The sequence below is a fragment of the Crocodylus siamensis genome, chromosome 15 (assembly GCF_052110815.1).
Source record: "Crocodylus siamensis isolate JL-2025a chromosome 15, ASM5211081v1, whole genome shotgun sequence".
NCBI classification, from domain to species: Eukaryota; Metazoa; Chordata; order Crocodylia; family Crocodylidae; genus Crocodylus; species Crocodylus siamensis.
The window spans coordinates 51,418,711-51,440,145 of NC_143409.1; the positions used below are offsets into that span (position 1 = coordinate 51,418,711).

Below are 21,435 nucleotides of genomic sequence, written 5' to 3' on the forward strand. Positions count from 1 at the left end.
GCCGCGTGGGGATTGCGCGCGCAGCGGGGCCTGCCTCTGCCCTCCCTCGACCCTCGGGGTACTGGCGGCGCTGCAGGCCCCGGGCCCGGGCCGCGGTCGGAGGCAGGCGGGGGCCGGGTGTGACGGGCAGCGGCGGGGCTGGCGCCAGGGGCTGCGGGGCAGGGGGCTGCAGGTCCAGACTGAGGGGCGCTGGCTGGGCCCGGGGCAGGGCAGGGGGCCGCGGTTTGGGAGCGAGGGGCACCAGCAGCTGGGATCTCGCGGGGCGTCAGGGCGGCGTGCCGGGAGCTGCGCCCCTCGCCCTGCCCCGCCCCGTGTCGGGAGGCCGGGGCTGTGTGGCCCCTCAGCGTGGCGGAGGCCAGGGGGTGCTGGGGCTGGGTGACGGGCGGTGGGTCCGGGACGGCATGTTGTAATCCTCGCTCCCCCGTCACACGATAAACCCCGTTGTCTCCTTCCCGCAGGCAGCCGGGAGCCCGTGGGCTGCTGAAAGGCGCTGCGTGTGGGGGCGGGAGAGCCAGCGCACAGGCCCGGGCGGGGGTGAGGCGGAGAAGATGGCTGCTGAGCTGGAGCTAGTGCCAGCCAAGGGCTTCCCCCTCCCAGCGCTGCTGCAGCCTCGGGTGGAGATGGAGAAGCAGGACCCAGCTGGCCCCAAGCCCCGGGCGGGAGCTGAGAGGGCAGGGAAAGCCCCTCATGCTGTCACAGGCAGTGTCCCCACAAGATGGGTGACACCACAAGAGGTCAAGCAGGAGCCACGGGAGGGGCCCATCCAGCACTGGCAGGTGAGTGTCTCTGTGCTGGGGTTGTGTTGTCCAGTGTGGCCCTGTCAGTCCTCCTGGCCTGGGGTGTCTGCTCCCAGGCAGCCAAAGGGCAGCAGGAAGTTTGCAGCCAGCTGCGGGAGCTCTGCCAGCTCTAGCTGGAGCCCCAGTGCTGCAACAAGGAGTGGATGCCAGAGCTGCTGGTGCTGGAGCAGTTTCTGGGCATCCTGCCCCAGGAGATACCAAGCTGGGAGCAGGAGCATAACACAGAGGCCTGTGCTGAGGCAGAGGCCCTGTCTGAGGGGTTTTGGCTGGGGCTGGTGGAGGGTGAGATGCTCCAAGTGAGAGAGTTTCACCCTGGCCATCGATGTTGCCTCCCTGTCTCTGTGTGTCCGGGACTGCTTCTTCCTAGTCCCATCTCTCCCAGCTCCCAGTGACGTGGTTGTCTTGTCCCCAGGTCACAGTGAATAGGCAGGTTGAGGACGTGGCGGTGGACATGGAGGGACCCGGGACCTTGAGAGAGTCTGTCTGCTCTCAGCCAGAACAGCCACAGCCCCATCCCGGGTACCTGCCAGTGGAGCAGGCAGAATGGGGTGAAACCCCAGAGCCCCAGGAAGAGCTGCCTCGTGTCCCCGGAGAGGAGCCCCCACCCCACGAGAAGCCAGGTAACATGCCAGGGGCCTGGGTAGAGGTACTGTGGGGCCCAGGTGCCAGTGTTCAGTCCCCATAGCAAGAGGCTGGGGTCTCTCCCTGCAAATCTGTTTGGTGAGAGGGCCTCAATTTCTGCCCCAGGCAGCTCCAGTGTGACAGCAGCATCCAGTGATAAGATCCCCTATCTTCCTCATGTTATCCTGAGGCCTGGGATCGGGGAACCAGTGGGTTCTTGAGAGAGAGAATGCTCCAAAGGCAGGAGTTTCCTTTGCCCTTGTGTAGTTTTATTCAACAGCCAGTGCACTCTCCCATACCTAGAAATACACCAGTCACCTTGCCAGCGAGTGTTGCTCCCGTGTCCTGTTGATGAGACAGTCCAGGGTCTTACAGAGACATTCAGGGGCTTTGTCTCGTAGCCCAGCAGTGTAGTAGTCCAACACCCCTTTGTTTTCAAAGTCTATTATGACTTTAGTTACTTGCATATTCATCGTTTACCCCATGACAGTTGCTGCTGCTACTGGCCACCTATAGGTTTTTTGCATCACTGTGTTTTCAGCATTTGGTATTTTTGTATACCCTTGTTTGTATGAACACACCCTAGCAGGCAGGCTTTCCTTCTCATGCTTCTCTTTTTCTGTACATTGTTTTCTTGCTGTCCTTGGCAGTTGTTTCCATTTGGGCAAAATTTGCAGTGGCTTTGCTCACCTTTAACCAGCCGATGGCTCTTTGGCAAGCTCGGTGGCGATGCAAGGTCTCATGGGAGCAGATGCAGGCAGTTTTTGTGGTTGTACTGAGCACTGCTGTGACCGTTATCAATGCTTGAGTCCCAGTCACTCCTCTCTTGCGCCTGCCATGAACCATCTGTGCCTAAGAATGGGCTGGTGCAGATGTGCAGGTAGTGGGCTTTCCTAGCAACTTTGGGCTAGTTTTTATTTACGGTTAACCCCGGGCCTCTGTCCCGTTGCAGATTCCTCTGACAGAGGAGACTTGGGGCTCGTCAACAGATGAAAGGTCCTTGGACTGCTTCCCCAGATGAGACTCTTTGCTAGGGGCAGATAAGAGGTGGTGTTTCTGCCCTTTCCAGCAGCAGGAGGCACTTCCCGTCAGTGGGAAAGTCTTGGCTGCTCATGTGTGGTTTTTTTTTTTTGAGGGGGAGGGGGTCGTTTCAGCAACTTATCTGTTCTTCTGCCCCCTCAGCCCCTGGAGCAAGTGGCCCTGTCGGTTCCCTCATTCTCCTCCGCAGTGTGGATCCTGGTGCAGCACCAAGGTCTCCATTGTATCTCCTATATGGAGCGATGACTGTGTTTGCCATTCTGAGCAAGGGCAGTGTCACTGGGGCTCATCTCCAGCTTCATGACTGTGGAGATGTATTAGAAGGGTCCTGCTATACATTCAAATGAAAGCTGGATAGTAGCCAGTTACAGAGTTTTATTACACATTTACAAGCACTAACGTTGTATCTGGTTGGCTCTCTTCATAGCTGGGTGGTCATTTATATCACATGATAATGACTTTGCGTGTGTGGCTGGTCTAAATTTATGGCACGATTCACCAACTGATAATTACTTTGCTCATGTGACTGGTCTAACCTTGCACGTGTAGCTGATGTAAATTTATTGTGCGATTGACCAATCCTTTCCATAATATATGCAATGTGTAGCAGGGGCCTTAAAAGTCTTGTGGGATTTGATTTTTTCCATCTTCCTCATATACTGAGGCCTGGGGGCTGACCGAGGCACACACTAGCAGGGCTTTGCCTTTGCCCATGGCACTAGGGCTAACCTGTGTTGTCATTGCTGTCTTTGTTGGATGTAACTGATTTTTTATGTCAGTGTTGAAGGACCCTGCCTCATGGTTTATACATTATACAATTTACTGGTCAATCATGCAATACATTTAGACCAGCCATAAACGTATATACCCGCTATAAAAAGAGCCAGCTATTTATGAAATCTGTGCTTGAAAACTTGTAACAGCTTTATAGCTGGTTTCTGTCTAGCTTAAATTTGAATGCCTGGTAGGGCCACAAGTCTCAGGGAATGCGATGCTGGCAAAAGTCAGTGCCATGATATCCCAACACCAGTCTTGTTTTAAAGAACAACCACAGGCTTGGTGTGGTGACAATGGCTCAGCCAAGTTTATCTGCAAGGCATGGTCCTAACACATTTCTGTTCTGACAGACAAAGTATTAACGTGTGTACACCCACGACAAAGTATTGGCACAACACTCCACAGGCACCCCCTAGGCCATAAAGTTCCTTTTATTTCTAATTTGTCTTGTCTACAATGGTCAAAACATGTTACGTTCCATCAATAACTTGACTATCTTGAGCCATCCCATGCCACGAACTATTCTCTTAACTTGTATAGCCATCTCTTCTGCTGATCCTCTGGAGCAAATGCCAAGGCTTTGCTTATGCAAGGAGTTTATGTATCAGTCAGGTTTGCTGATCACACCTGCTCTGGCCAGTGCTTTAGCAAAGCCTTTGTGAGAGCAGTATCTCTATGTATTGATCAATGTAGGCCTCACTAGAACAGTCTTTTGATGCGCCTTCCCTCCCAGCAGATGCAGGAAACCTGAGCACAGCTGAGGAGAAGCCTCCTGAGGAAAGGCCTGTACACCTGGAACTGCTGAGGCCGTCCCCAGGAAGATCTGGGGAGACGGGACTCCTGACACCTAAGCCAAGCCAAGTGCGTAAGAAGCAGGGCGGGTGCCCACAGCACAGAGGGAACATGACTGTGAGCAAGGTACCGGCAGCAGTGGAGTGTGAGTGTGGTGCCAGGGCAAAGCTCAGCAAGAGTTCTGGGTGTGGGAAAGAGCCAGAGGCATGGAGAGACCTAAAGGGCTGCAAGAGAGGCTGCATCCACACCAAGCCATTGGGGAGGGCCTGAGGGGAAGCAGGAACTGCTGCCAAGTACAGATAGCCTGGGGGACTTGGACTAGAAGTACTGCCCTTAGCACCAGTGGGTCCAGCACTCCCTGCCTCTGGAAGGCTATCTCAGCTTCCTCTGAGGGGTACTTCAGGAGAGCATTTTGAGTCTGGGGTCTCAGGAGGGAGCTCCTTTGGGCCCTCTATGGCACCCAGCCAGCACCAGGAAGCATGGGGTGAGGGTCTCCTCAGCTGAGCCCACCAGGTTCTCCCTGAGAAGCATGGAGGGGTCTGCACCCAAGTCCTGCAGGGTCTCCAGCCCAGCCAGTGCCAGGACAGGATGATGAGCTGGCAGTTTGCTAGGAGTGAGCAGTGTTCCTGAGTCCTGGAGGATCAACTTGCCAGAAAGGAAAATGAATCCCAGTCCCTTTGTACCAGTGCCTTAACTGGGATCAAGGAAAAATTCCCAGAGTTGCTTATATCTGGAGAAAGCCTCCCTCCAGGCGTGCAGGTCTCACTTGTGCCCAAGGAAAATGGACACTTTGTGCTTTGGGGAGCTGTAATATCCTTGTCTCTGTACATGAAGTTGGATTGCCATGGACCCCCCGCCCCCGCCCTTTCTCCTGCTTCCAGGCTGAGTTTCGACCGAGTCCTGTCTCTTTCATCCCAGTACAGGCCATGGGGAATCCTCATTCCCCCTTCCGGGCTTCACTTCTTCCCCTGCCCTTCATTTCCACTCCACAGCCGGACACAATGGGGGTGGCTGCAGCAGCCCCATATCATGTAGGACAGCAACAGGGAGGTTCCCTGTGTTTTGTGGGTCAGTAAATCTCCTGGGAGCTCTCCAGCCCAGAGCCTTATGGAGGAAAGAGAAGACTCCTGACTGCACCGACAGCCACCGTTTCTTGGGCTGTGTCTGGTGGAGCGGGGTGAATTCCCAGGGTCCCCCTCTGAAGCAGGGTATTTTCTGTGAGTCACTGCCATGAAAACAGCTTCGCCAGGGGGCGCTCATGGCACCTGGACTGCAGTCTCAGCTGGTGTACTGATGACAGTACCTCCCTTTTAGGCACAGCATATACTGGCAGAGGGAATAACTGCGCTGACTCCCTGGATGACATGAACTAAAGCAGACAAACGTGCTGTTCTGCCCTTAGAGCTGTTTCCATGCCAGACTCTTTGCTGGAGCAGCCGGATCAGCTGAGGAGTAAAATCTAGGTTTGTTTAGGTTGGAGGAGGGTGGACAAGAAGACACTGATGGTGTAATGCTTATGACTGCAGCTCCTGGAGGCCTTTGAGGACGTGGCAGTGTATTTCACAAGGGAGGAGTGGGAGCTGCTGGAAACTGGAGACAAGGGGCTTTACCAGGACCAGATGCTGAGGAATTACCAAGCCCTTGTTTCCCTGGGTAAATTTCTGGTTCTTTTTTTCTCTACTCAGAGCTGTAGTAAAGTATCCTTTTCTAGTGGTTGCTTTCTCAACCTCCACCAAAGATCTTCCTTGGGGACCCGCACAATTTTATTTATTTATTTATTTATTTTTTTATTTGCCACATATCTGAAGGCCAATTTATTGTTTTCTGGACTTTCCTTATTGATTAGTGACACTCTTTACTTTTCTCAAGCCAGAGTGATTATACCTGATCTATGTGTTCATGTTGACTCTGGCTGCAATAATTGATCATCGGTTTGGAATGAGTGGCTGAATCAGTTTTGTTCTCCTGGCATCGGAACTTTGATAGTTACTCCCTTTCTGTTTGAAAGGCAGAAGTGATGTTATACTTAGTCACCATTCATTTCAAGTCCTGCCTCTTTCGTCCCAGTACAGGCCATGGGGAATCCTCATTCCCCCTTCCTGGCTTCATTTCTTCTAGGAACACAGGTTCCTTCATTAAGTGCAGAACCACTATTTCCCTTCATCTCCTAATGCTTCAGGAACTTCCAATGGTTGAGTATATAAACCTACTGTTTAACTTCTTTCTTCACTTTCATTTCCCTTTTGTTAGTTCATTTGTTCATTTATTTACTGCTTTCCTGATTTCCTCTGCACTGTCAGCTGTAAATTCAATTTCATTTACAGCATCAATGGATGCAAATGTTCTCTGGGACATTCTCCTTTCAACAAAATCTCAGAATACACGCTTTGTATTTGATCATATGTTAATCTGCTTTCCTCATCACTAATAGCATTGGACACAACATCATCCAAGTCCTTCCCCCCCCTTTTTTTTAGTCATTGTGGATTTAAGCTAGCCTACCAATTATCTTTCCATCTTTTCTAATGTTCAGTTTTTTTATACAAGCCTTTCAGTGCTGCTTCTCTTGATACTACTACTATTTTCTGCATAAATGACGTGGTCCAAATGGACTTTTGTCTCTTCCCAAAGACTTCTGTATTTTCCTCAATATCTCTTGATACCTCCATTTCCCACCTTGTGTTTCTGATGTTCTTGGGTTTCATCTAATACATCTTCGGCAAGTGCAAATAAATATACCTTCCCTGAATCTCAAAGTGAATCTGCATTAAGCTCTCTGTATTATAAGATTGTTGTCAGCTTTGTTGCAAAGACCTGGCTTTCTGTTTATAAGCTGTATTGCAGCAGTAATTTCCAATATCCTTGCCCTGATATTCTCTTTTTTTATTTTACCTTTTGAGAATAACCCAAAGTCAGCAGGCTTGATACTCTATGGGACCATGTTGCTCTCGCAAGGTATGGTTTGACTATATCTCTCTTTGTAGTCATCCTGTAATCTATTTTTATTGAATGACAATCTTTTCTGAAGGTAATTTTATCATCATTCTTTTCCTGGGAACCTGGGTTGAACAGTACCCTACTGTGGGCATTCTCATTTTGTAAAAATGTGTCATCTTCCTCTTTTAATCCATATCCCTAATGCAGACAGTCTATATCCTCAGTACATATGCATCATTTCACATAAGGATCCATCCACTGGATCGAAAGGTTGCTATAGTTGCCTCTACAGTTGTTATAACATTATCCTTTTCTGCGCAGTCCCAAAATGAATTCCCCTCTCTCCCATAAACAAGCTTTCATTGTCCTCGGTCTGTCATTGACTTTTTACCTGCAAGACTCATCAGTGCAAAAACTACTGCAAACATTTCTATTTTTTTCACCTGGAATTACCTTAATAAGATTTGTTGGATAGATGGCTATGAGTATATTCATCATCTCTCTTTTCAAATGAATATCTTGAAAATCTATAACAGTATTCTCTTTCTTCCTCCTTACACATCACAGAGCGTTACATCTCTGCCCACCTTCCAAGGGGCCACTGTAACCTTTTTACCCTTTATATACTTCTGAGGGGTTGATACTTCATATGACCATCATTCCATTTACTTAGGTGGCCAAGGTGATACTCTGTTAAAGATTTCTGCTTGTTGTGGTTTCTCTTTTATTCTAAACATCCTCCTTTCCTTTTCCTTTGGGTCCCCATTAAACATCTGAGTTCATTGGATCCATTCTCCACATCCCAATCAGGCACTGGATGGTGGAAGTACCCCCCCCACACACTCCCCAGAACAGCATACACAGCTCCCACACCAGCTGAAATGCCCTCCTTCCTAAGAGTCCTCCCTTGAGTCCCCATTAGAATATTTGAATCCATTGGATCCTTTCTCGAAGTCCCAGTTGGGCACTGGATTGTGGAATAACCAACCTCTATACACTCCCCAACACAGGTTATCAAGGTCCCACACCAGACCTAATCTACCGCATCCAGCAAGGTGAGATGGAGCTCTGGATCTGTGATGAGGAAGCTGGAGAAAACTTATTTTCTGAGGACTTGGCTCCAGGTGAGTCTTGAAACTCCCTGACCTCCTCCTTCCACCCACACCTCAGCTCATAACCTCTCAATACATAGGGGGAGCTGGAAACCTGAACATTTGCCTTAAGTTGCTCCCACAAAGTCCTGACCTCATGCAACCTGGCCAGATCTGTGTTGTCCAGACAGATGTGTATACCCACTCCTTGTATTTCAGTGATGCAGGATGGGCAACTGATTCTTTTTTCTTCCCCTATTAGGTTTGTTTAGGAAATAAATCTGCCTTCAACCCTTCAGATCCTCCTCTTAAGGAGGCATATTGACAAGTGTTTCTGCCATGGAAGGAAGGGGCTGTCCTTAGAGAAGTACTGATATGCTAGGGACAAAGACTAGCTTGCTGTCTTGATTTGAGGCACAAATCTGGTATCCCTGGGGATGAGCTTAAATTTCCATCTTCCCTCAGCAGTGCAAGGACCGATAGCCCAATCCGAAGTGGCCACACCTCTGTCGTGTCCTCTGGCAGGACATGATCTTGTTTGAATTTCCCCATGGCAGCTATCAGAGTTGGCAGAAACCCTGCGGGGGTTATTAAGGATGGGGCTATAGAGAGCCTGGTGCTCTGCTTCCTGCTGCGACCAGTTCTCTTGTTTAGTTTGAGTGGAATTTCTGTCCCTCCCCTATGTGACAGCCAGGGGAATAAAGGCAGTGTTCAGTCAGTGCTTCCAGCAGTATGAAGTATCTGCTTGGTGTAGTTAGGATTCACAAGCTTTCACAGTTGGGGGATACAAGTGCCTTGTTTCCACCAGAATCGCCCATGTTCTGCTTCATAACTGGGGCACAAGGTATACAAGGTGAGAGACCAGAGACCCAGATTGCACAAGCACTTGGACCCCTTGTTTTCACAGAGGTACCTAGGCCCATCCAAGTTCTGGGGCACATCCCATCATGGGGAAATACCAGATCTTTCCCTTCACCAGCTGGACAGAGACTAATTTATGGGTTCTTGTCTCCACCCAGCAGATGCTGAGTCACTGGGCAGAGATGAGCAGCAGCAGCCTCGTGAGGAAGAGCCTGCCAACCTGAATCTGTTTCAAACTGGAAACCAGCTCCCCTTCCAACAAGAACAGAGAACAGTGGAGACCGAAAGGAGCAGGGAAGGATTTGAAGGGCAGAGAGACCTGAGTATATGTGGAGAGCCCAGTGAGAAGTTTGGAAACAATGTGGAACTTGGGACTCCCCAGAGGGAGAATGTCCAGGCCTGTGCTGAGTGTGGGGATGGCTTCCACCATACATGCCCTCTCAATGGGCCCTCGAAGGAGCACCTCCACTGCTGCTCAGAGTGTGGGAAGAGCTTTGCCTCCTTAAGTGATCTCCAAGTGCACCAGGGCATGCATGCAGGGGAGCAGATATACTGCTGCGCTGAGTGCAAAAAGAGCTTCACGAGGTGGGATCACCTTCAAAGCCACATGTGTGTGCATGCAGAAGAGAAGCTGTTCTCCTGCATGCAGTGTGGGAAAAGCTTCACACAGAAGTCCAAGCTTACGCGGCACCAGCGTGTGCATACGGGGGAGAAACCATTCTCTTGTAGCCAGTGTGAGAAGAGCTTTGCTGACAGTTCTGTATTCATGCAACACCTGCGTGTGCACACAGGGGAGAAGCCATTTTCTTGCACCCAGTGTGGGAAAAGCTTCACACAGAACTCCCAGCTCACACGGCACCAGCGCGTGCACACGGGGGAGAAACCATTCTCTTGTATCCAGTGTGAGAAGAGCTTTGGCGACATCTCTGCACTCATGCAACACCTGCGCATGCACACCGGGGAGAAGCCATTTTATTGCACCCAGTGTGGGAAGAGCTTCAACAGGAGGTCAACACTCACAGGTCACCTGCGCGTGCACACGGGAGAGAAGCCCTTTGCCTGCAGTCAATGTGAGAAGAGCTTCAGGAACAGCTCTGGGCTCACGAGTCACTTGCGCGTGCACTCAGGGGAAAGGCCATTCTCTTGCAGCCAATGCAAAAAGACCTTCAGCAGCAGCTCTGCGCTCATGAGTCACCTGCGTGTGCACACAGGAGAGAAGCCATTTTCTTGCATCTATTGTGGGAAGAGCTTCACGTATAACTCCAACCTCACCATTCACCTGCGCATACACACGGGGGAGAAGCCATTCTCTTGCACCCAGTGTAAGAAGAGCTTCAGCAACAGCTCTTCACTCACAACTCACCTGAGCGTGCACACAGGGGAGAAGCCATTTTTTTGCCCCCAGTGTGGGAAGAGCTTCACCAGGAAGTCAACAATCCCACGTCACATGCGTGTGCACACAGGCGAGAAACCATTTCAATGTAGCCAGTGTGGGAAGAGCTTCACGCAGAGCTCCAAACTCACCTATCACCTTCGCACTCATATAGGGGAGAAACGCTTCTTCTGCAGCCAGTGTGGGAAGGGATTCACTAAGAGGTCAATGGTCATGAGTCACCAGCGCATGCACACAAGGGATAAGCTGTACCACTGTCCATAAATGTTGCCTCACTTCTGAATAGAGGGGAATAATTACTGTCCTTGACCTATTGGCAACATACCTACCACTGCAGCCCAGTATGCCATTAGCCTTCTTGCCAACTAGATTTATTCATAGATGTTGGGGTTGGAAGGGACCTCAGTTGGTCATCGAGTTTGCCCCTCTACCCTGGACAGGAAAGAGCGCTGGGGTCAGACGACCCTAGCTAGGTGCTTGTGCAGTCTCTTGAAGACCCCGAGGTAGAGGAGAGCAACCTTCTCTCTTGGAAGCCCATTCCGCATTCTGGCAACCCTTGCTGTGAAAAAGTTCTTTCTAGGGCACACTGTTGAATCATATTCAAGTCATTGTCTACTGTAACCCCCAATCAGCCCTTAAGCATTCTCTGACAGAGAAAATAACTTTTCCCCCCTGACCATCCCATGCCTTTTACTGCTCATGATGAGAGCCCCTGTGGGATATGGGAGTGATCTAGACCAGTGGTCTCTGAAGTGGGGTGCACAAGACGATCCATTGGGGTACGGGAAGAAAATATTAGAACTTCGATTTATATAAATATACATATATTGGGGGTGCATGCTTAAAAATTTTTTTACTGATAGGGGTGTGCGATCAAAAAAGTTGGAGACCGCTGATCTAGACTTCCTGCTCCATGGCTGCGCATGGGATTTCCTCAGTGCTGAGCACACTGGTGGCAGAGGCATCGCTGGCTGACATACTGGGTAAAGGCAGGGGAACCCCAGGCACCTGCAGGCTCAACTCTTATTGTCTCTGCCCTAGATCCCTCATCCCCTCTCTCTGCACACCACCTCCTTAAACCCCATTTTCCTTTTTACCCCCCCAGCACTGCTAAGACTCCTGTAACATCTGTATCCCTACAGGATCTGATGCCTACTTTTCTTCTGTTATCCCCTAGCAGTGGCCCTTACCCTCCCCTCCCATTGTCCTCTGTCCCCCCCACAACCATCAGACTATTAGAGCCATCGTTCTCATTACCTAAGCACCCCAAACTGTTGCCCGGGGTGGGGGGGGCATTGGCACAGGTCTGCAGTGATGGGGGGAAGGGATCTTGTGAAAGGCCTACAGGGATTAGGGGAAAGTTGCCCTCCTTCACAGCATCATCAGGATTTGCCTTTTTTTTTTTTTTTTGAGACTTTCTAGGCTGCTTTTCTGTTCTGAGCCCTCCATGAGACTTTTCCTGTCTTCTCCAATCTGGGAAATGTTTCCTCTGTCTTTTGGTTCGTGCCTTGGCTAAAGTCAGGAGTGTTTTGCGGAAAAATCATTTCCGTTTCATTCGCACACTCAAATTTGTCAGCGTCAAGGGGGGATCCAGAAAGGCTTCAGTCCTTACGTTCAGGACACAGGATACCCCGGGAAGGGAAACAGCAAGGGCATGTTATCAAGAAACTGCTTTGCCCAAAACTTTAGACCGCAGGGGTGTACATTTGTTATATGTTAAAGTAATGCTTTAATAGCTTTTTTTTAATTTATTTTTTTACTTTCCTGTCAGGGCGGCTAGGGTCTGGAACCAGCTTCCAAGAGAAGTGGTGCAGGCTTCTACCCTGGGGGTGTTTAAGAGGAGGTTGGATGAACACCTTGCTGGGGTCATTTGACCCCAGTATTGTTTCCTGCCATGGCAGGGGGTCGGACTAGGTGATCTGCTCAGGTCCCTTCCGACCCTACAAACTATGAAACTATGAAAATTCTGATGTAAAGCCTGAATGGGGACACAGCTTACATATGCATATGAATTGTTTCTCTTTATTATTATTTTTTTAAGTGTCTTTCGTGAAGGAAAAAAAATAAGTGTTTCCAGGCAAAAATCACAAAATATTTTGCTGAAAACTTCACTCGAATAAAAACATCTTATGAAAATCAGTAAAGAGGGGTTTTTTAGGGAGGAAGGGGGAGAGCAGAAAAACATGCATGTAACACAAGGGAATAAAACTCTTTTGCCCTCCAAAGCAAAATGTGCAAATGAAGAAAAATCTGAGCATCTTTGGTCTTCATCTCCAAGGGAAAGGCTTCCCCCTTTGCCCAGGAGGGAGAGAGGCAGCCATGAGGAGGGGTGATGTGGAGATGGTGAGGACTGGACCAGCTGAGATGCAGGAATTGCTGATATGAAATTTTTCACCCTTACCCTTTCTAGTCTATTCTGTTTCTGCCCTGTGGCCCATCAGCATCCTTTGCCCAACCTAGGGCACATGTAGATCAACCTCCTGCCTGAGCCAGGATCACCCCTATCCAAACTGTTTCCACTTCACTACTCCACACTCCCAGTTAGGTAACGGGTCTGCCCCAATGGTGACAGGATAAATGGGTCCCCACGACCCCCATTCTCCAACGTTGGCTGAGGCGATTAACATTATCTCAAGGCCTGGGCTGCTGAGACCCTAACAATAACAAGTGATCCGGGGCACTTGCAAACTCTTTGTCCCAACTGTTGGTTTGAGTTACCTTTATTCCCAAACTCTTTGCCTGGTGATCCAAGTTGCACATTGTTAGTTTTGCTCCATGACGGATGCCTCCTGAAACCAAAACTAGCTTTCATAACAGCTGCTAGCTTGAATACTTGTACCCCTCTGTGGCTATATTGAGCATCCACCGCAGGCGCCTTTCCCACAACCTGTCTCTGGACTCAACTGTGCAGGTGGGAGCATTTGGGGTAAGCAGAGAAGAAGAAGGTCCAAGCTATTCTAGTGCTGATCACTTTGGGGCAAGGGACACCTTTGCTCGTGTGGGCAGCACTTAGTGCAAAGGGCCCAGGGTCGCTGGCTGTACAGCCAGACATGCCAGTATCCTAACAATAATGAGTCTGGAGCAGTGATTCCAGCTGTGTCAAGCCACGCACATCCATTATGACTCCTCTGCACAAAGGTGTGAACCTCCCTGGTCTCCAGCAAAGCCCATCTTTGGCAGGAATTTGAGGCAGAAATGAATGTTTGATTAGGGTAGATGGTCTCTGTGCCTCTGCTGCCAGGGAAGGGCCCTTTGACGAGATTCCCAGCTGAGGGTTGGGCAGGCCTGGCAAAAACCAAAAAAAACTGTCTCTTCTGAAGATGCAGAGAAGGGCCTTGTTTCCAGAGACCAGGCAAAATGCAACATAAATGAACCCAGTTGTAGCCCTTTGAAGTTCACCCTTGGCCACCCATGTCATTAGCTGTTGGGGAGGTGGGGGTTTGCCCCTACAAGGAAAACATTTATTTTGGGATGGGTTTTTTTCCCCCTTCCTTTAAGGTTGTTTTAAAGAAAACCCTTTCTCTTTGCATTGCTGGTTCCTTTACAGCAGAAGGGCTTAAAAACCCTCAGCATGGGGATGATCCTCCGAAGGTAATGATGGTCCCTCCCCAGCCCGTGGCGGCAGGTAGCACTTTGCCTTCTCATTGTGGGGAGGGAAGGAAGGGCAGGAGACACAGCCCCGTACTGGAAGGGATACCTGAGGGGCATGAGGGGAAATGGTTCCTACATGGACTGGCCTGGGGGGGCTCGGTGTACTGAACATCTGTCTCCCAGCCCAGGGGCTCTCCCAGGGTCAGAGCCTGCAAATCTGCACATGCAAGCTCCAAATGCTCCTAAAGGACCAGGTGTGGACAGACTCGGGATGCCAAATCAAGGCCATCATTTCACCCCTCACATGCAGATGATCTGCTCTGCCCTCTTGCTCTGGGCATCTCTGTTCCCTTCCCCTTAACTCCCCAATACTCCCAGTTCAGAGCCAGGCTGCCTGGTATAGTATGAAACGCCGGGCTGAAAAAACAGCTTTGATACAGGGTGAAAGGGACATCACCTTTGGGCTGCCAGAAACACTTTTATGGTGGCATAAAGTGAAAGGAAACAGATGCCCATACCTTCAGTGCACCACAATTGCTCACGTTTATGGCCACAGCAGAAGGCAGGAATAAATTGTGGCCTCTATATTGCCACCCATGTCTGTTTGCCTTGTGGTGGAAGAGTCCAGACATCTTGAAGCTGCCTGCGTTGCCCAACATCCTCCTGGCAGGGACTCCTTGGATTTGAAGGTTCTGGTCCAGCATACCTGGGGATTCCCTGGGCAGGATCGACCCCGTGAAGCCTTGGGCCTTGATTTCCCCACTTATCCAGCCGTATCCTTTTAGAGGTACAGTGCACAGGGAAAACCCCCTGCAGGCACAGAGAAGGAGCATCTTCCATGAGGAGACACCTATGTCTAGACACTTGTAAGATGCCATCCCCTTTGCATTCTGATCAAGCCACAAAAAGCAGTGAGGAGGGGGAGGAAGACCCAGGCGTGATTTCCATTAGCTGATTCTTGGAGCCTGGATAAAGCTGGAATAGGCTCATGCTTACGGATCCAAATCCCTTCATGTCTCTTCCTGGTGGTTTAGTGTCTGGTTCTTAATTCTTAGGGACCTCACCTTGATCTGTTACCTCAGTTCCCTGCTTCCATTCAAGAGAGAGGCACTGATCTCCCCTTTTCCAACAGGGTACAGATTAAGTCCCTCCCACAGGTAAGTATATGGCCTTAGTCTCATGTCTCATCATGGGTGTGTGATGATCCAGGTGTGATGCATCCCGGTGCTGGAGCACCAGAGTCACCTCTCCTGGCCACTATCTGGACCCCCACCTTGTTGCCCCTTCTGGCATCTCATGGTCTCACCCTGTTATCTTGCCTGTCATACCTTGATGTTATGATTTGACAAGGAGGCTGCCCCTAGAGGACGCAGAGGGATTTGGATGGTAAACCCTTGTCTGGGTGGAGGGTACACAGTCTTGTCCCAACCTACTCTAGCTGGGTTCTTCCAACTCCAGGCTCAGAAAGCCCCCTAGTTCCTAGGCAAATGCCTTAACCACTAGACCTTTGGATTAAAATGGGGGAAAAGTCACCACCCTTTTTTCAAGTAGTTCAGCACACACTTGGACAGCTCTTCCTCCACAGGTGGAAACAGAATCTAAATACAGCCTAGTGCCAAAACTGGCAGCCAAATGGCACTTACCTGCATAAAGACCAGATGAGATTCACCCATTAACTGCAGTTGCTGTTCCCCCCACACACCATCATCCTGGAAGCTGATACAGAAGTGTTTGTCCACAGCCAGGAAGAAGCTCCCTGTTTTGTAGGTAGGGCCTGAATCCTTTTGGCTACATTTGGAGGTGCGGAGAGGTTGAAAGAAGCACAGCCTCACAACCCGTGAGCTGACTTAAGAATTCCCGGTCTGGCTCTTCCCCTTGGTTGGGTGGTCTGTAGTAGACCACTACCGTTAAGTCTTTTTCCCCTTGACTGCCTTGTATTCTAACCCAGAGCACTTCCATGTGCTCGTCCTCTGACTCTGTGCTACCTGAGGAGAAATACACATCCTCATCAGGTAGCACAGAATCAGAGTCAGAGGAGGGGCACTCTGAAGTGCCCTGGGTTTGGATACAAGGCAGTCGAGGGGAAAGAGACTTAATGGTGGGGGTCTACTACAGACCTCCCAACCAAGGGGAAGAGCTAGACCAGGAATTCTTAAGTCAGCTCACGGAGGTAGTTAGGTCAAAGGATGTGGTCATCATGGGTGACCTGAACTTCTCAGACATCTGCTAGGAAGAGCAGACAGCCAGGTCTGACAGCTCACGTAGGTTCCTAGCCCAAATGCAGGACCTCCATCTAACCCAGGAGGTGCACAGCCCCACAAGGGGAGACGCCTTGTTGGACCTGGTGCTGGCCATGGGTGATGACCTGGTGAGGGGGCTGCGGGTGCTCGACCACCTGGGCGACAGCAATCATCGCCTGCTGGAATTCACCATCCAGCGCAAGGTGGCAAAGGCCGGCAGCAAGGCAGCAGCCCTAGATTTCAGGAGGGCGGACTTCAATGAGCTAAGGGGAATAGTCGGGGAAGCACTGAGGTCCCGGAGGGGAGGGGAGGGGGGGGAAGCCAGGTGTCCAGGAAGAGTGGTTGCGCCTTAAAGAGATGATCCTCCAAGCCCAAAGGGAGGTAATCCCAACATGGATCAAAGGGGGCAAGAGGGTGCACAAGCCCCCATGGCTCACCAAAAGCAGGTCTTCTAGGAAGGTCTAGCTAAAAGGGAGGCATACACTCAATGGCAGGGAGGGGCCATCACCAGGGAGGACTATATTGGAGTTGCTTGAGGATGCAGGGGGACAGTCAGGAAGACCAAGGTAGAGATGGGACTGGGACTAGCTTCCTGGCTCAAGGACAACAAGTCCTTTTTTAAATACATAGGGGGCAAGAAGAAGGTACCGGGTAACGTGGGGCCCCTGCAAGACACGCTAGGAAATTTGGTCGTCACACCAGACAACAAAGCTAATCTATTTAACACCTTCTTTGCCTCCATTTTCCTGAGCAGGGACCGTATCAGCTCCCCCTCAGGCCCCAGGGGAGGCGCACCTAGGCCAGGGGTCAGGGAGGTTCTAGTCAGGGAACTTCTGGAGGGACGGGATGTATTTAAATCAGCGGGTCAGGATGATCTCCACCCCCGAGTGCTGACGGAATTAGCTGAGGTCATTGTGGGACCCCTGGCACGGCTGTACGAGCACTCGTGGTGCTCTGGTGTGGTGCCAGAGGACTGGAAGAGGGCCAGTGTGGTTCCCATCTTCAAAAAAGGGAGGAAGGAGGACCCGTGAAACTATAGGCCAGTTCGTCTTACCTCGATCCTGGGCAAGCTTTTTGAAAGAATTATTCTGGCACATGTCCACAAGGGGCCAGCAGGGGAGATAATCTTAGGGGCAACCAACACAGGTTCATTAGAAGCAGGTCCTGTCAGACCAACCTGGTGACCAGGTCACCAAATCATTAGATGCAGGGGCAGCAGTGGATGTAGTCTTCCTGGACTTTAGGAAGGCCTTCATCACTGTCTCTCACCCCGATCTCATTAAGAAACTGGGGGACTGCGGTGTCGGCACCAACACAGTCAGATGTGTCGCCAACTGGCTTGAGGACCGCACCCAGAGAGTGGTGGTGGATGGGTCATTTTTGACCTGGAAGGACGTGGGCAGTGAGGTCCCCCAGGGCTCGGTCTTTGGGCCCGCACTGTTCAACATCTTCATCAGTGACTTGGACGAGGAGGTAAATAACACCCTGTTCAAATATGCTGATGACACTAAGATGTGGGGGGAGGTGGGCATGCTAGAAGGGAGGAATTGGCTGCAGTTGGACCTAGACAAGTTACAGGGGTGGGTGGATGAGAACAGGAAGGGTTTCAACACTGACAAGTGCAAGGTGATGCACCTGGGGAGGAAGAGCCAGCACCATACCTGCAGGTTGGGGAACTCCCTTCTTGTCAGTGCAGAGGCAGAAAAGGATTGTGGAGTCATCATTGACTCCAAGATGAACATGGGCCGGCAGTGTGGGGACGCGGTCAGGAAGGCCAACCGCACCCTGTCATGCACCCACAGATGCATCTCGAGCAGGTCCAAGGAGGTGATCCTCCCCCTCTATGCGGCACTGGTCAGGCCGCAGCTGGAGTCCTGCGTCCAGTTCTGGGCGCCGCACTTCAGGAGGGATGTGGACAACATGGAGACGGTCCAGAGGAGGCTACTCGTATGATCGGGACAACAGGGCAGGCCCTACGAGGAGAGGTGACGGGACCTGAACCTGTTCAGCCTCCACAAGAGAAGCTGAGGGGGAGCTAGTGGCCTGTTACAAACTAGTCAGGGGGGATCAGCGGGCACTGGGGGAGTCCCTGTTCCCCCGAGCACCGCCAGGAGTGACCAGGAATAACGGTCACAAGCTGGCAGAGGGTAGATTCAGGCTAGACATCAGGAGGCGCTGCTTCACTGTCAGGGCAGCTCGGATCTGGAACCAACTTCCAAGAGAAGTGGTGCTGGCTCCTACCCTGGGGGGCTTTAAGACAAGGCTTGACAATCACCTCGCTAGGGTCATTTGACCCCAGGCCTCTTTCCTGCCATGGCAGGGGGTCTGACTCGATGATCTGCTCAGGTCCCTTCTGACCCAACTAGGAAACTATGAAACCCCACTAATGGAGCAGACCCCCTTTTGCAAGGCAAGGCCAAGCATGGCTTAGACCTTGGACTTCTCTCTGCTTCTGAAAATCCCCCTCTGAATTCCTGCAACAGGCCAGGCTTTAACCCCAATCAAGCTAACAGGCCAGGTTGCTTTGTAGTTTTGGTTCCCCATCACATCCGCATTTCCACTCACAAAGGAGCCAAAAGCTGGGATTTGCTCACTGTGGGTGACGGTTATTTTTCATGCTAGCCCCCAGCTGGATCACCCCAAAGCAGCCTTCAGGAGAATTAGTAGAGCAATTACCATTATCACTCACTCCACAGAAGGGTGCAGTAGACGGCTGGGGGTGACTACGTGGGCTGTTAAGCTTTTCAACTCCCTCTGGCTTTGAAAATGGGGCCTGGCCTTCCTCAAGGCTGGTGAGGTCTGTTAACTGCTTCTGCTTCCTTCTTACCTCTGCTCATCTTCCCTGAAGGAAACCGGACTTCCTTGACATACCCTTGGGACATCATCCACAGCCTCCTAAAATGCAGGAAGTGCTTCACCTGAAGCTTACAGAATAATTCCTGTCTCCACTTGACCCCAGTGCAACAGGCTATTAATTATTAGCCTTAGCTGCCTGGCTTTCAAAAGCAACCCCTGCAATTCCTCACCTTTCTATCCCACGACCTCCCACATACCCCGGCTCATGGCTGTATCTCCCGTCACTGCGAGCAGCAGGAAAGAACTTCCAACTCCATTTCCACCCACTTCAACTTCCAACCTATTTCCACTTCAACCAAGGGTTAGGGTTAGGGACAAGCTTCCCTAACCTTCACTTCAACCTCCATTTCCACTCCAACTCTATTTCCACTTCTATTTCCACTCCAACCTATTTCAGACTTCAACCTCCATAGAAGTACCCACTAGTGTTTGTGCTGAAGTTCACATATAATTTTCCACTGTCCGCGCAACATTACATTCTCATTTGAAAGGGTAAAAATAAGGTACAAAGGACGGTGCTGGGGAATGTTGGTTTATCGTGTGACATCCCCTTATGGATCTGAGCTGAAATCAAGTCTGTGACCAAGAGTTGTGCATGAAAATGGAGAGAAATAAAAAAAGGCATGTAAAATGGTGTCGCAAAATAATCTCACATCAGACTTCAGATCAGGAGAACAAATGTAACCTGGTTTTGCTCTGAACTGTCTAAATATATTTCATTCAGTGCCGCCTTATCTCTCAGGCAGACCAGGTTCTTTGGGTGAATCTGATATCTTTTATTGGACCAACTTAAATAGTTGGGAAAAAAAATTAGCAAGTTTTCGGATTTAAAAACCCTTCGTCGGGCTGAGGAAGCCTCTGCAGTTGGTGTGTGCTCTTCCTGGATGGGACGAGTAGTAAAAATATTTCTCATTGTTCTTCACTCCACAGGCGCTAACAATCAGGTTTTCTTCTTAATAGCTTTGATGTTCCACCAGTCAAATGAACTTTTCTTCTGGCCATGTTTCTGTCTTTTAGCTACACCCAGGTCCTCTTCTCCTATTTCACAGCCTTGCGAGTTTTTAGCTTGTTTCAAAATAGCAGATCCAACCATGGAGACCAGTGTTAAGCAGCAGCTGGGGTTTCAGCTGCTGCTTAAGCAGAAAAAGGAGAGTGAACGAGCTGAAGGTTTGGCTCTTCCCTTGTTTTATGCAGCAATAACTCCGGAAAAATCTTTTGTTAATTTTGTCTTCCCAACAACAAGGTATGTGTCTTATTTGGGGGGCATATGGTAGATCTGAAAATATGGTATTTGGGTATATGTTTCAGCACTATCAATACAAGCCTTCAAATCTGCTTCCCCCCAAATCTGCTTCTCCCCAAATCTAAATTACTCTCCTCTGTGGAGTCTCTGATGTTTCCTGAGATGTGCAATCTGACTGAAGCATTTCCCACACTCTGCACATTTATGGGGTTTCTCTCCCGTATGGATTCTCTGATGGGTCATAAGGTTTGAATTAAGGCTGAAGCTTTTCCCACAGTCAAGGCATTTATAGGGTCTTTCTCCCGCGTGGGTCCTCTGATGGCGGATCCGGGTTGAGCTGTCACTAAATCCTCTTCCGCAGTCTGGGCATGGATATGGTTTCTCTCCCGTGTGGATTCGTTGATGCTTAACAAGAGTCGAGTGATCGCTACACCGCTTCCCACAGTCCGGGCACGTGGACTGTTTCTCCCCCGTATGGGTTCTCTGATGTGTGGTTAGGTTTGAGCTCTGGATGAAGCTTTTCCCACAGTCGGGGCACGTGTGGGGTTTCTCTCCTGTGTGGATCCTCTGGTGCACCACAAGGTTTGAACTCCGGTTGAAACTCTTCCCGCAGTCGGGGCAATTATAAGGTTTCTCTCCCGTGTGGATTCGCTGATGCAGAATGAGATTTGAGCTTTGGCTGAAGCTTTTCCCGCACTCGGCGCATTCATAGAGCCTCTCTCCTGCGTGGAGTTTCTGTTGTGCCATCACATTAGGTCTGTGACTCCCATTTCCCCCGTGTTTGGTACAGGTGGGCCTTTTCTCTCCTGGGTGGATTCTTTGCTGGGCTTTTCGTCCTGCAAAGTCCCTGCAAAGTTTCCCATTATTAAAGGATGTATCCCCCATTTTTCTTGGCCTTGCTGAGCTCACTTGACTATCGCTGGCTTTTCCTTGCCGACAGCTCTGTGTAAAATCCCCTTTGGGTCTCTGTGATAAAATCTCATTTGGTGCAACTTCCTCAAGCCCTTCCTGTTGTGGGGTCTCCTTTTCATTCTCCCGCCCATCACCTGCGGGAACAGACACAGAAAATCCAGAAACGAGTTATTCTTTGTCCCAGGGACAAAAGACTCCCTGAGATACAGCAATGTTAGACCAGCATAGGAGCACCCATCGCGCCTGGGAATATTCTCAACCCCCGGCTAAGCTGTACCATGCCGCG

The 21,435-nt window shown here is 50.4% G+C and overlaps 2 protein-coding genes across 8 annotated transcripts in view; one reads left to right on the forward strand and one right to left on the reverse strand.

Moving 5' to 3' along the window:
- LOC149852770 (uncharacterized) lies at positions 1-12,560 on the forward strand. Of its 7 annotated transcripts, none has more exons than XM_090029720.1 (7): positions 1-58; positions 459-776; positions 1,210-1,417; positions 3,967-4,151; positions 5,552-5,678; positions 7,973-8,086; positions 9,073-12,559. In XM_090029720.1, the coding sequence occupies exons 2-7, from the start codon at positions 549-551 to the stop codon at positions 10,569-10,571; spliced, it is 2,361 nt and encodes a 786-aa protein (XP_089885846.1). In that variant the 5' UTR covers positions 1-58; positions 459-548; the 3' UTR covers positions 10,572-12,559. The 7 variants fall into 7 exon arrangements, with proteins under 7 accessions (XP_089885846.1, XP_089885844.1, XP_089885845.1 ...); XM_090029718.1 differs by having other exon boundaries at positions 26-102; XM_090029719.1 differs by lacking the exon at positions 1-58 and adding an exon at positions 63-172.
- Positions 12,561-16,994: 4,434 nt separating this feature from the next.
- The window catches only part of LOC149852771 (uncharacterized), a 50,602-nt gene continuing 46,161 nt past the window's right edge, over positions 16,995-21,435 (reverse strand). Inside the window, exon 2 of the mRNA XM_090029821.1 lies at positions 16,995-21,283. Within this exon, the coding sequence (XP_089885947.1) occupies positions 20,364-21,283 (920 nt within the window). The 3' untranslated portion in view covers positions 16,995-20,363. The remainder of the gene's footprint in view (positions 21,284-21,435) is intronic.